Source organism: Buteo buteo, chromosome 17 (genome assembly GCF_964188355.1).
Source record: "Buteo buteo chromosome 17, bButBut1.hap1.1, whole genome shotgun sequence".
Classification (NCBI taxonomy): domain Eukaryota; kingdom Metazoa; phylum Chordata; class Aves; order Accipitriformes; family Accipitridae; genus Buteo; species Buteo buteo.
In genome coordinates, this window is record NC_134187.1 from 29,750,246 (window position 1) to 29,763,620 (window position 13,375).

Here is a 13,375-nt window from a genome sequence, read left to right on the forward strand (position 1 = left end):
CCCTAGGCTGGATGGAGGGGCTTAAAATACCGCTAATTAAAAAAGACCTGGGATAAGCAATGGGACTTTCGGAGTCCTCTGCAGCTTCGGGGGCTTCCCCGGGTCACCCTCTGCCACCCCCAAAAAAAGCCATAATTTATCTGTGCTTCCAAAATGAAACGCAGAAGCTGAAATATTTGCCTAAAGGCGTGTTATTTTGGGGGAAAGCAAGCTATTTTCGCTCGTCCTGGAGGTGCCCCAGCAGCCTTTCCGTCAAGTGTATTTTCCGTGAGCTGGGGTTGTATGAAATAGCTTTGCCTTTATGAGCTGTGTGGGCACATATAGGTAAATTCGGAGGTAATTGTAATCCCATCTACACTCTCCTCACTCTACACAGTCGTATAGATACGCACACATACACTTTGCAAAGGCAAACGTATTTCACACGTACATAAATAAACACAGCAAATACTTGGGCTTTGAATTTGGTCATGAGAAAATCCTGGCACCAGCAGCCGGCCAACATTTCTGCCTAAACTGTAAGAAAAAGCAAAGCGGACCCTGCAATGGTAGCGACCTCCTCGGCACTGCAGTCGTGAAATTCAAAGGAAAAACTTGATTTAGCCAAAGGCACCTTCAAAATTTGCTGGTGTGACCTGGACCCACTTTCGCCTTTGCAGAAAACCTTGAATGCCACCAAGCCCTGGAAATCCCCTTGGAAACACTATCTCCCCCCCAAATGCTTAAATCACAGGAGAAAGGTCTCTTACCTTCTGCACGAATAAAAATTCGGGTTCAACATAAACGAAAACTGAAGCTATAAAAGATTTTAAAAGGAAGCAACAGAAATAGAAGCAAGCAAAATCCGCCCCGAATTGGATCTGACCGTTTGAACACACTGCAAACAACACGAAATGCCTTTTAAAACGCAAAAAACCTGGGAAACCACGTCCTTCTGCACACACCCATTTTAAATTTAACGTCTGAAGCGAAAGAAAACCTTTATCTGTATTTATTTAATTCTTTATTTCCGCCCAATTACAAATGCAACCCAATATAATCTTCCTTTCGGGTTAACTCCCACCAAAACCTCTCTTGGCGTGGACGTTGAAGGCGCTTTGTGTGATAAGTTTGCAGGGGTTTTGATAACCTTGACTTTGCTTTTTTTGTGCGTGTGTGTGTGTAATTGTAACTCAGCTGTCAGATAATATCATTTCCCTTTGGATGCGGAATGGTTTAAAAAAAAAAGAAAAGGAAAAATAATAAAGGGAAAAAAAAAAAAAAAGAAGTGTTCCTGGGTTCTGCTTTTAAAAAGGCCAATTTTGGAGGGGGAACGCCAGAGGATAGGTTTTGCTGGTGCCACAGACCCGAGGCGTGGTGCATGGGGGTCCACACACGACCCACATGCATGCAGCCCTGCATGCACATACAATGCCACATAGCCCAGCCATCCTTCTGCTGCTGGAGCCCTAATTATAGCACAGATCCTGACACACGGCGGATATTTTAATCCACATACCACAGGCAAACCATGCAACCCCGTTGCTGAGATCTGAGCAGTATTTTCTCCCAACTTTTTAGGGAAATTCAAGCCATCCCTTCACATGATCCCCACTCATTGACCCGAAAGAAGCCTCTCAATCCACCTAGCTTCAAATTCGGACAGGAACAAACCCGAATATTCCCATTACACATAGATTTCAAGCCATATGCAGTCTCTACAGTGAAAATAAAATGTGTTCAATGAAAGCCTCTTTTCAGAAAATCCCAAACTTAAAACATCTGCTCAACACACAGAAACATTTTTTGCCTTCGCAAACAAGACCTCAATTCGCCAGGAAAAAAAAAAAAAAAAAAAAAAAAAAAAGCAGCTTTTTCCTCTCTGAGTCTCCCAACGAGCTTCCAAGCCATGAAATGAGCCACAGTGCACAACTCCAGCCTGAGATGTTTGTAACTGCAAATTAGACTCTACGCACTTTAATTTTGTACCCCATTTCAACACCGAGCAAAGCCAAAGAGGACAATTTCGCTTAGCACACGGAAATAAAGCATTTGCATAGAAAGCGATATGGAGGGGGGAAAAAAAACCAGGGTTCATCTGCCTTCATAAACACAAAACCCCCCAAAGCAATCCCCCCCCGCCCCCCAAACAAACAGACCCCAAGTCTCTGCGATTTCAGAGCAAAACCACCTCATCTTATTACATTCTGCAGCGTTGATTGCAAGGACCAAATTAATTTTTTTTTTTTTTTGCATAAGTACACGCACAGCAAATTTTCTCCATATAAACAGCGAGAGGACGAGTTCGCAAATAGCTCTCTGCTCTTTTTTCCCAGCCCTAATATATACATTTTTTTTTAGAAACCCAACATTTCTAGGAAGAATCTTTTTTTCCAAAAGACAGCAACAATACAGAACATTATTGTGCCAATTTCTGGAGGAGAAGTTGGCAGGGTAGAGAGCACATTACTGCATATTCGCATTCCTCTTGCTCTTATTAGCTATGGATGACTACTAATTGCTGAAATTAGCTACTGGTAATGAATGATTCCCTTACCTTTTGCTTCATTGTCAGAATTGTCAGTGCTGGTGTCAGTGTTTTTATTCAGGTCTTTCTCTGCTTCCGAAGGACTTATTTTGGGTGCTGGGGCGCTTTTTTCTGTTTTAATTTCGTTCGTGGATGTGTTCTGAGTATTATCTGTTTTTGTGTTTTCGGGGAAACTCACTTTAGCCACCGGGGGCGGCGGAGGAGGTGGAGGAGGTGGAGGTGCTGGTTCCAGATGCTCATTCCTTGGGTTCAGGCTCGCCCTGGATTCAAAACTTGCCTCAAACTCATTTGGATTGCTGCAGTTTGACGTCTTCTCCATGGAGGGGTAACCTTGGCTCGCTCGGTAGTAGCTAGGAACGGGGACTTCATGGTCATTTAGGCAAGACTCAGGCATTTGGTTGGGGTAGAGGGCTGTCTCTGTGGCATTTTTTGCTCTTTTATCAGCGTTATACATACAGCAAACATTCTCTTCCTTGACATTGGTTGGGAAGGAGCAGGATGGGAGCTGTCTTGCAACAGGTTGCTCGATCCTGTACGTATTTTTGGGGTCACACCAAGTGTCTAGCTGCGAAAGGTAAGATGGATAGGTGCTGAGAGACAAGGTAGCGCTATTCACCTCGTCCCTTTTGGAAAGAGACGGGATAATTCCACAGTTCCTCATGACTCCGCAGCTGAAATCGCTCCCAGGCTGCATGTACATCCCTTGGCTGGAGGAATAATTCTCCCCTCTACAGGTACCGGCCAACGAGTCCATCAAAAACGAGTTAGAAGTCACATTGTTGGGACATGACATTTTCAGAGAGGGTTTTTAAGGAGGAATACTCCAGCCAGGGGCTGACATCTTTTTTTTAGGGGGAGAAAAATATCAAGCACCATAATTATCCACGCATCGCTCGACGCCCCCCCCACCCCCCCCGCCCTCCGCCGCCCCCCCCCTCCCCCCACGTGACGCCCAGGCCAATGAGGATTGAAAATGGCCTTGATGATTCAGACGGGGGCGACGTCACGGGGGTCAAGTTGGCGGCACCGGGAGCGGCACCGTGGAGCAACAGCGACATCTGCCCGCGCCGGGCCGGGACCGGCCCGGGGAACAAAGGCGGAGGGAGAGACCCCCCCGGCCCCGGCCCGGGTCGGGGGTCCCGTCCCCCCCCGCGCCCCCCGGGTGTTTACCAACGGAGCCACGCGGGGAGGAGGCAGAGGAAAGGGGGAAGGGGGGGGACACCTTAAAAAAAAAATTAGTTTTATTTTTTTATTTTTTTATTTTTTTCAAAATCCCCCCCCCCCTTTTTTTCTTTTTTAATTGGCGGGCAAAACCTAAAATTGAACCACCCGCCCCCTCCCCCCCTTTTCCCCCTGCCTTCTCAGAATCGCCTTTTTGCACCCCAAAACCCATTGAGGGTTTTAATTGTTGCCCCCCCCCTTCTCCTTCCTCCGCTCGGCTGCGCCTTCCTCCCCCTCCCCAGCAAGGCTGGGCACGGGCGAGCTCCTCCGGGCTGAGCCGGCTGCTGCTTCTTGGCGTTATTTTTATGCTGATTAAAATTATTGGGGGGTTTGAGGGAAGGGGAGGGGGGCGGATGGGGTCGGGGGGTCGGGGGGGGCGCTTTGATTTTGCTGCTTCGAGAGAGATGTGGGGAGAGAAAGCGCGGGGGGGGGGGGGTGGAAATTGGGGAATAATTCGGAGATCCTTCAGCCAGGCATTTCCCCGAAGCTCCTTAGAGCAGGTTGGATATTGCCCAAGCAGCTTTTTTTGATGAAGAAAAAGACGGCGAAAACCTAGTTTTGCTTTATTTTCCCCCTTTTCTCTTTTCCCGCAGCAAAGCAGCTTCGCCTTCCCTGACTCCGCGAAGACAGCTTTTTCTAATTATCCACTTTCATTCCCGAACTGTCTTAAGTTTCTGGGCTAAAATGGGATGTGTGGTGCTGTGCAGGGAAACAAACAACAACATAATTCCTCGTGGAGAGGAAAAAAGGGGTCGAATTTGTGAGAAGGGAGCGACTTTCAGATGGTGAACTGCGAGAGCGCGGTGGTGTGGTGGGTTTTCTCCCCTCCTGTCTGTCCGTCTGTCTGTCTCTCCGTCTGCTCCCTCTTTCTCTCCGAGAAACGTCTACTGGGGGGTAGAAAAAAAAAAAAAAAAAATCCAATCTGAGACTCGCTAAATATCATGCAGAAAGCTTCGCGAACTGAAACTTGCCCGATTTGGTCTGATGTTATTTGATTTTCATTTTTTCCTGGGGTGATTTCACGAGGAAAGTTACTTTTCTCTCCAATATTTCCTCTCTCCTCTTTCGTGGCGCAATCCGCTGCGATGGGAGCTCAGGTTGTTGTTTTCTTCTAAATTTTAAATTTCCGAGCAAGATTTGATGCCTTAAATACGACGGAATTTAAACCTGCGTGGTTACCGTGCCCTCCCCCCCAACTTTATTTTCTTTATTATTTTCTAAATCGTCTAGTAATAAAGCTCTATATGTTTTTTTCATCATTTTCCCCGGCGTGTTGCAGTGCTGGTGAGTGAACTCTGATTTTAGGTGAAGCGGCACATTAGGGCAATGGCGAATAAATAAATAAAAAGGGAGATAGCCCGGAATTTCAAGATCATTACGATTAGAAAGAGACGGGTTCAGAGTCACTTTCAAGTGAAACAAAAAGAAAACGCCACCTTTCATAAAAAAAAAAAAAAAGAAAAAAACAAAAAAGAGGGGGGAAGAAAAGGAAGGGGGGAAGAAAAAGAAGGGGGGAAAGAAAAAGAAGGAAGAAAAAAGGAAAGGAAGCAAAATCGTGGAAAAAAAAAGAAGTACGTCTGAGCAGAGAAAGTGGAACTTGACCGTTTGGGGTGATTTGTAACGGTTTAGAGCAAAGTCCTGCTTAAATATTCTCACGTCTGCAAACCTGTTTTCCCAAAGATTTTCAAAAGCAGGGCTGTAAAATTCCCCTCGACTTAACTTTCAAGAGCCTTGTGGGTCTTCTCTCCGCATCAAGTGGGACGAGTTTCAATATCTTAGGCCGAAAAAGCCTAAAAGTGCATAATCCTATTTCGTGTGCCCCCTTCCCCAGCACAGTAAAAGCTTTCGTAGGCTTCAGACGCCATTTGGTTCCCCTGGAAAGCTATTTGCGACTTTATTGCCTCTATTTGTGTTATCTGCATAGGTCTTTTTAAAACAGTTTGATAGAAATCGTTCAGTTTTATGATATCCAACGAAAATTCCACATAATATTTATAAGCAAAGAATAAAACTTTAGTATGGGAGCCAATATTTTCTCATTTATAGGTGATGAAATTAAAGACCAATGCAATTTTGTATTATATTGCTTTTTTTTTTTCCCCCGGTTTGATTTTTTTTTCCCCCCTCTTCTACTTTATTTTTGCAGCTGATGTGGCTGGCCAATAATTTATGCTGCTCAGTCAAACAGTTACACATGTGCATTTTTTGGGACACCAAAATTTGACCTCATAGTTTCCTGTATTGTCTGCCTAAAGATTAAATATGTTTTCCTGATTTTTTCGCCCTGTATTCTGGTGGGTGCTTTTGTCGAAGGCGATATGAAGGAGTTGCAGGGAGCACATCAAACGTGACTTTAAATAATTTGAATCTGCTTCTCCACAGAACCAGGCGCTTCGCAAGAGCATCTCGAGCAAACCTCCCCATCCAGGTTGCTGGAGAGAGAAAAAAAACGGGGCTGGAAACCTCATCTTTTATGAATGTGTAAACGTTGTGAGTATAAAATAAAGATTTACACCGTTCACAGGCGTTTTGTTTACCAGTTTTTGCCAGCAGAAGGTACCGGTGCAAATGTCTGAAGGCTTTCAAGCCTGTTTCGCGAGTTGCTAATCAGCATTTTCGGGAGCAAAGGGGGCTGAGTAAATATCAAATCGGATTGTTCATAAAAATATGACCTGAATATATCTCGAAACTTCACCGTGATGGGTTTTTTTGGCCATGGAAGAAGGAAGCTGACGTTAGGAAGCAGCACAGAGGCGTCTCCAGGAGACCGAATATTGTTTAAAGTTAAAAATAATTAGAAGTATGATAAACATGGGTCATTAATGGAAAGAGAAATAAAATTCATCAGCCTAAGTGGAACCCCCGTTGGGAAAAATGCTTTACTCTAATTACAGAAAATAAATACGAACAAATGCTATTAAAACTTTAAAGGAGAGATTCTACCCGTGGTAAGGACTTTAATAACCTACTTTGAATTTTACACACTTTTAGGGGAACCATATACACGTCCGATGTGCATCCCCCGCCGCCGTCGGGCTCCATCCCCACGCCTTTCCTAGAAAGCTCCTTCCCCACCCCCCCACCCCCCCGTGGGTTCAACCTGGCCTTTTTGGGCCAGTTCAGGGGGTTTCACCCCAGTTCAGGGGGGTTTCCCCCACTGAGCTCCGAGACACACCAACAAAAAAGTGGGGGTTTGCCTTTCTTTTCACCCGTCCTGTTGTGCGGGGGGGGATGCTCGGAGCAGGCTGTCCCCGCGTCCTCCCATTGTCCCCAGCGCCACAGACAGAGCAATTGCCCTAAAACGTCCCCAAATCAGCGCTCGGGATGCCAGGGAAGCCGGGGACCCTGCTAGGCAGGGACGAGGGGATCCGGGGGGGCGGGGGGGAAGATGCCAGAAAAGCCCCTCTTCTGCCCATCACCCCGAGGAGTATATAAATGTCTGCAGTTTCCAAGACAAAGCATCTCTCAGACTTCCCCGGAATATTTTACCTGTCCCCTTTTCAATCTAATTATTTAACCGTGAGTTATGTGTAGAAAGTGCTTCTTATGCCCATTGTATTTTTTTCCAAGTTTTCTTACGTTTTTATGACAAACATTCATTTTCGCTTCGAGGAAGTATTTGGTAGCAACACTTTAATGATTACCTTAAATTTGTATTTCTGCCCGGTATTATGCCCCATGTTGTAGCGGAAATAATTCTGATTTATGACAAAGTACACTGGAGTACAATAACAGCGATGCAAAAATAAAACCCACGCCTTTATATGTTGGCTTAGAAACTGTAAACTATCACCACAAGAAATCTATCAAACTTTACAATCCCTCTTACCCTGCTTCCTTCTTTCTGAGTAACTTAAGTCAAAGAATTATGGAATGATATTATGTTCCTTGAGGTGGTATTGAAAACTGTGTTCAAGCTTTTCTACCCCCAACATAGCACCCATGTACTGGATGGAGTTTGGACCCTTTTCCTTTCCCTTTGATCATGAAGGCGAAATTTGGAAAGTGTAATTCATATATAAGCAACAGCAGGCAGGGTGACAGAGCACAACGATGTGACACGGGGATTTTGGAGGAGTTTATTCAGTGCTGAAATGTTTCCTTTAATTTTCCAGCCGCGTTAACAAACTTAAATATTGCCCCCCCCGCCCCTTCCCGGAAAAAAAAAAAAAAAAAAAAAGAGAGAGAGAATTATTTCTAGCAGAGGTGAGGAAGTCCGGGTGGGAGCTCTGGAAATGTGGATTATTGCTCGTTTGGAAAATTAAAGGTGATTTTGGGTGGTTTGTGTTTTGGATTTTTTTTTTTTTTTTTTTTTTTTTTTTGGTCTGGGAAATGCTGGTGGCTGCGCTGCGGTTTTTAAGCTGTAAAATCACTGAGCGGATGATGGCAATGCGGATTTTGGAGAGCCCCTTTCATGAAGTTAAAAAAAAAAAAGTGAAGTTGAAAGAGGCGAAAAGTAACGATGAAAGGTAAAAATTGAAAACAATGAAGGTCGTGCTAAAATGTGGCTCTGCCTTGCAAGTTAAGAGCAAACCTCAAAGAATTCCTATTTTTCACATATGACGATAGGAAAATGATTTCTTTCAAACTTTGTTAAAACGCTGATAATTTAACAGGCGCCTTTGAAGCGGCAACGCCGGTCTGCTGAGCGCTTCAAAATAAACATTATTGTTTCAATTACAATTTTAACAGAATATGGAGAGCACGGCGAGGACGGGAGATTAACACTCACGTTTCTCCCTGAGAAAGAAAAAGCAGCAACTGGGGGGGAAAAAAACCCCAATAAATACAAATTTCACACCTATAGCACGGAAATAAGCTGGAGATAGTGGAGCTAAAGCCTGACCTTTTAATTTCGCTATATTTGCTTAAATTTGGGAGGCTCTACCTTCTAAACACAGATACCGCCGCAGAGGGTGAGAGTACTGAGAAACATATGTGCAGGGAGAGAATTTTCTTTACATACCACTGTAATTCTCCTTTTTTAAAAAAATTTTTAAATATTTTTTTCCATACCTGCAGCCCTCATCCCGAAAGATAACTTCGCCTAGCTCCTGCTTTCTTAATCACACGCTCTTCGCAAACCCCAAAGAGTTTCGGCTGTTTTAACCGTCATTTGTACCGTCACATACGGTTTATATCAAGCACATCTTTAAAGCAGAGGACTGCAGATTTTCTTGAGCATGTATCACTTAATTCAAAGAGAGGAATTAGGCCGCTTTTTAACAATTAAAACGAACGAATTTACTTTGCTACTTGTAGCACATAAACAATTGTAATGTTTACATTAAGTCTTCCCCCCCTTTTTTTTTTCCAAAATGAATAAAGTTTTTTATGGGCTCCATCAGCAATATGTTCCAGCCTAATTCCTCAACTCCAGATTAAAAAAAAAAAAAAAAAAAAAAAAAAAGGCAAGCCTTATGAGGTTGCAAACCACATTCTCGTGGTTTCATGTTGTAATTTAGAAGTTATCAAAAGCAGAGAAACGTGCTTCCATCTAACATATGCTGTGCATCCCTCTATCCCCCAACTTTATGAAAGGCGGATAAGCCAGGCCTTAATGAGCCGCCATTTTGGGGCAAAATAATATAAGTCATATTTTTAACATATTCCCGGAGAGCGGAGGGGCAGCGCAGCCCTGAGCCTCCCCCCACCCCGGCCAGGGTCTCCTTTTTGGGGAGCTATTTATTTTTAGGGGGGTATTTATTTGGGGGGCCTATTTATTTGGGAAGGCCTATTTAGTTTTGGAGGTCTATTTATTTGGGGGGGTCTACTTATTTTTAGGGAGCTCTTTATATTTTTGGGGGGGAGGTTAAAAACTAAATCGCAAGTTTGCAAACGCTTCGCCTCAAATCCGCAATTCCTTCCCCAAAGTTTTTCACTCCCCCCCCCCCACCTCCCTCCCTCCCTCCCTTCCCCTCCCTCCTCCTTTTGCCGGTGGCTTTACAATATTTCAGCAGCAAATTCGCCGCCGGTCCCCCCTCGGCAGAGCGGTGCTTCAGGAGAACCAATTTAATCGCCTTTCGCCAAGGTTATGGGCCACCGGGGTCCCTGGGAGGGGGCTCCAGGACCTGGGAATTGCTGCCTGCTTTGCCTGTACCAGCCCTGCCTCTCCGTCGGGAGCAGCTATTGCTCCTATAAAAGTTCCTCGTACACAAATAAATGAATTCACCCCAGGATCCACAGGCGAGGATTAGCTCAATTGATGGTCGATTCGAGTCCACTTGCCAAAACCACTGGCTTTCTTCTTCGCTTTTGCGAAATCCCGGCTCTGGCCAAGTTGCAAACCAACGTCAGACCCGTGAGGAAAAGTGGAAATGGTCAAAAGGATGGAAATGGTCAAAAGGCAGGATTTCCCCTCGTGGCTATTGGGTGCCGCTCTCGCGGAGTTGCTCAGCTGAAAGTTGTTTATTTACAGGCCACCACGGAGGTTTCGCCTTAGCACACAGTCAAGTTTACGTGCTCCTGCCCTGGCACCTTCGGGAGAGGCTGCGGGGGCCGTGGGGTGCTGTGGGTGCAAGTGGGTGCGTGTGCGTGGGGGTGCGCAGCCCCGTCCGACACGGCGAGGATCTCTGCGCCCTTTAATCCGGCATTTGCAGCTCTTACAGATCCCCCCTCCCCAGCCACGCTTCTTTTTTTTCTTCTTTTTTTCCTTCCCCCCCTTTTTCTCTTTTCTTTTTTCCTTTCTTTTCTTTTTTCTCTCCTTTCTTTTTCCCCTTTCTTTTCTTTCTTTCTTTTTTTTTTTCAAAAATGGAATTAATTTTCTTTGTATAGAAGCCAACATAATTGAACATTATTATCCCGCAAGAAGCCAATTAGAAGCCGGCCCCCTCGCCTCCTTAGCTCTCTGCAATATTTCACAACAAAGTCACCCAGAGCTGCTTCCAATATGTTGTGTATGAAATCCAGGGAGCAATAGGAAACAGGTTGGGTTGGTGTGTTTGTACGTCACACGGAAAGGGCCTTCGTAATTAGTCTGGGTGTCATTAACGTAGAGCACAGAGCGAGCTCCCCAGCCTATGAGGGAGGCTTTATTGTGATGGACATCCGAGGTAGGAATAAAGTTGATGGAAAAGCCTAAATGCGTGCTGGGAATTAAAAAAAAAAAGGGGGGGGGGAGAGGAAAAACTTGTAAAACTTTTACGCCAAACAAAGTTATAAAAACTTTTCATGCGTTAAGATATCAAAAGGTTTATAACAATAATAAAGAGTGTGTGCCGTGTGTGTTAAACCTGCTTCGAAATGCATTAAATGCTGTGCGGCTGAGTTAAATATTAAGCATCATAAACGCCACGCGGGGTTCAAAATCAGAGTTTGGGGTTGGGGTTTTTTTTCCTTCGGGGGAAAAGTGTGGGGGCCCCCCACCCTGACCCCCCCCGGCTCCCTGGAGGCGGGGCGGCCAGGGAGCCGCGACCCTCTCTGATTCCGCTTTATTACAAAAGGGTTAAAGGTGATGGACTTGACTTTATTGAAGTTCAAAGACATCATATATTCACATTTTTCTTCCTGTGGGGCTCACTCCCACCCCCGCATCCCCCGGCCCGCCTCGGAAAACCCCTCGCCATGGCAATTTGGGGGGTTCTGCCCTTAAATAGGAGCCGGCCCCCCAAAAAAACCCGGCGCCGGACCCTCCCCTCGCCCCGCCGCATATGTCACCCTCCCTATAGGTGCACGCTGCCGAGATACATATGTCTCAGCCCTGTTCTGCTTGTACGCTCCCCATTGTGGTACCCAAAGCATCTTCAGTGCCCCCCCCCGTCCTCCGCCAGCCCCTTCTCCCCCCCTCCCCAGAACATTAACAGCCCTTTTCCTACATGGCACTGATGCTTAATGCTGCTGTAAACTCCCACATGGTCTATAAACTTGGATTTTACAACTAGCATTCCATTTTAGCTCGCGAAAACTTTGAACTAGGCCTACAGTTTCATTGTGCTGCAGTTGAACTGGAGCCTTGGAAAAGGCGGGGGGGGGAGAAAGGGAGGGAGGGGGAGAGAGGGGAAAAAAAAAATTCCCTGGGCAAGACTCCCTTATTTGTTTACTATTTACTGCGGAAGTCTTTTCCTTTAGCCAGACGGGGTAATTAAGAAAAATTAAGCTGTTTAGTGCTGCAGTCTTTATTACAATGTCTAGACTAGCCGCTTTTGTCCGGACAGCCGCTGCTGTTACGGAGCATTAACTGCCGCTTCTGACCTCCCGATATTCACCTTATTGCACCTCTCTTTAGTTTTCCTAACCTTGGGAAGGTTTGGCAAACACTCATTAAAGAAAGGTGCTTTTTTTTTTTTTTGCTTTTTTTTTTCCCCGGGGGTGGGCGGTGGAGGATAAGCCCCCTCCTCGGGCTGGTCCCGGCGTGCAGCTACATCTGCCAGGAAGATGGCTCCTATCTTCGTCTTGTCTATCTTACTTTGCAGCCGGAAAAAAAAAAAAAAAAAAAAAAAAAGAAAAGAAAAAGAAAAAGAAAAAATCCCCTCCTTTACGCCTAGTTTATTGAATGTAAAGCTTAGGCGAGATTTTAGGCCGGGGACAAGCATCCTTTCAGCAAGCAGGCTTTGCAAAAATAAATAGAAAATAAAGAAGCGTTTTGCTATCCACGGAGCCCTTTTTCTTCCCTTTCCCACTCTTTTAATGAGAAACATGCCTCTGAACATCCTTTCAAGATCATATCGTGACGGGTCTATCACGAAAGCTTGAAGTTGGTTTGCGTTTAATTGCACGGGGGGGGGGTAGGGGTGTTTGGATGGGTGCAAACGAAGAGCATTTTTGTGGGTTTATCATTTTTTTTCCCTACCGTTGTCAAATAAAATCAGAAGACACCATCAAAGGGTTTTTCATTCAACAGGGTTGTATTTAAAAGCAAGTATGAGAATTTTACAAGAACACGCTCAATGGATGGGAATATAATGTGCTGTTTCTTGGCTGCTGGGGGTTTTATTCCCCCCTCTTTGTCCCCCCCCACCCCCCGCCCTCGTCCATATGCGCAATCCCATCGCTCCACATCAGAAAGCAGGAGAGCATCCAGATTGGAAACCTCAAACATAAACCACCCCCCCCCCAAAAAAACCCAACCCTTCCGAATTGTTGTATGTACACAAAATACATGCACCACATCACCAACGGCAACTTCGGGATTTCTTTGTCCTCGAAAACGTTGTGTTGCTTTCGGACACTGCGAGAAAAAAGTCATTGTGCAAACGGGGGGGGGGAAGAAAAATCACTTTTATGCCCTGTGCCTGGGAGTTGAACTTGTTTTCCTTAAGCAGGAATTTAAGGACTTGACTTTGCATTTGTGCTTTGTAGGTATAAGGTATCCTTGACTTATGGAAATGCAGCTCGTTTCTCGGTGTAATTAGAGTTTCATTCTTTTTTAATTATTTTTTTTTATTTTTTTAAGAAGACTAATATATTGTTCTCATGAAAATGCAAAAAGATTAACTACAACCGGAAAACAGCGAAAGACATCTGGAGCCAAATTCAGAGTAGGATTACTGGGCCAAGAAAAATCCTATAAATTTCAGTTCGCTGATGAATACAATGAACTCCACACCAAACGTGTACTCCAAGGTGGAGGTTTCATATTAATACCAGTCCTATTAGAGCAGATTGCAGTGAGTCCCATGAATATGGATG

General features: G+C 45.1%; 1 protein-coding gene across 1 annotated transcript in view; it reads right to left on the minus strand.

Moving 5' to 3' along the window:
* The window catches only part of HOXC10 (homeobox C10), a 4,371-nt gene extending 957 nt beyond the window's left edge, over nt 1–3,414 (minus strand). The window contains exon 1 of the mRNA XM_075049543.1: nt 2,537–3,414. Coding sequence (XP_074905644.1) covers nt 2,537–3,320 — 784 coding nt within the window. The 5' untranslated portion in view covers nt 3,321–3,414. The remainder of the gene's footprint in view (nt 1–2,536) is intronic.
* Between the last annotated feature and the right edge of the window lie 9,961 nt (nt 3,415–13,375).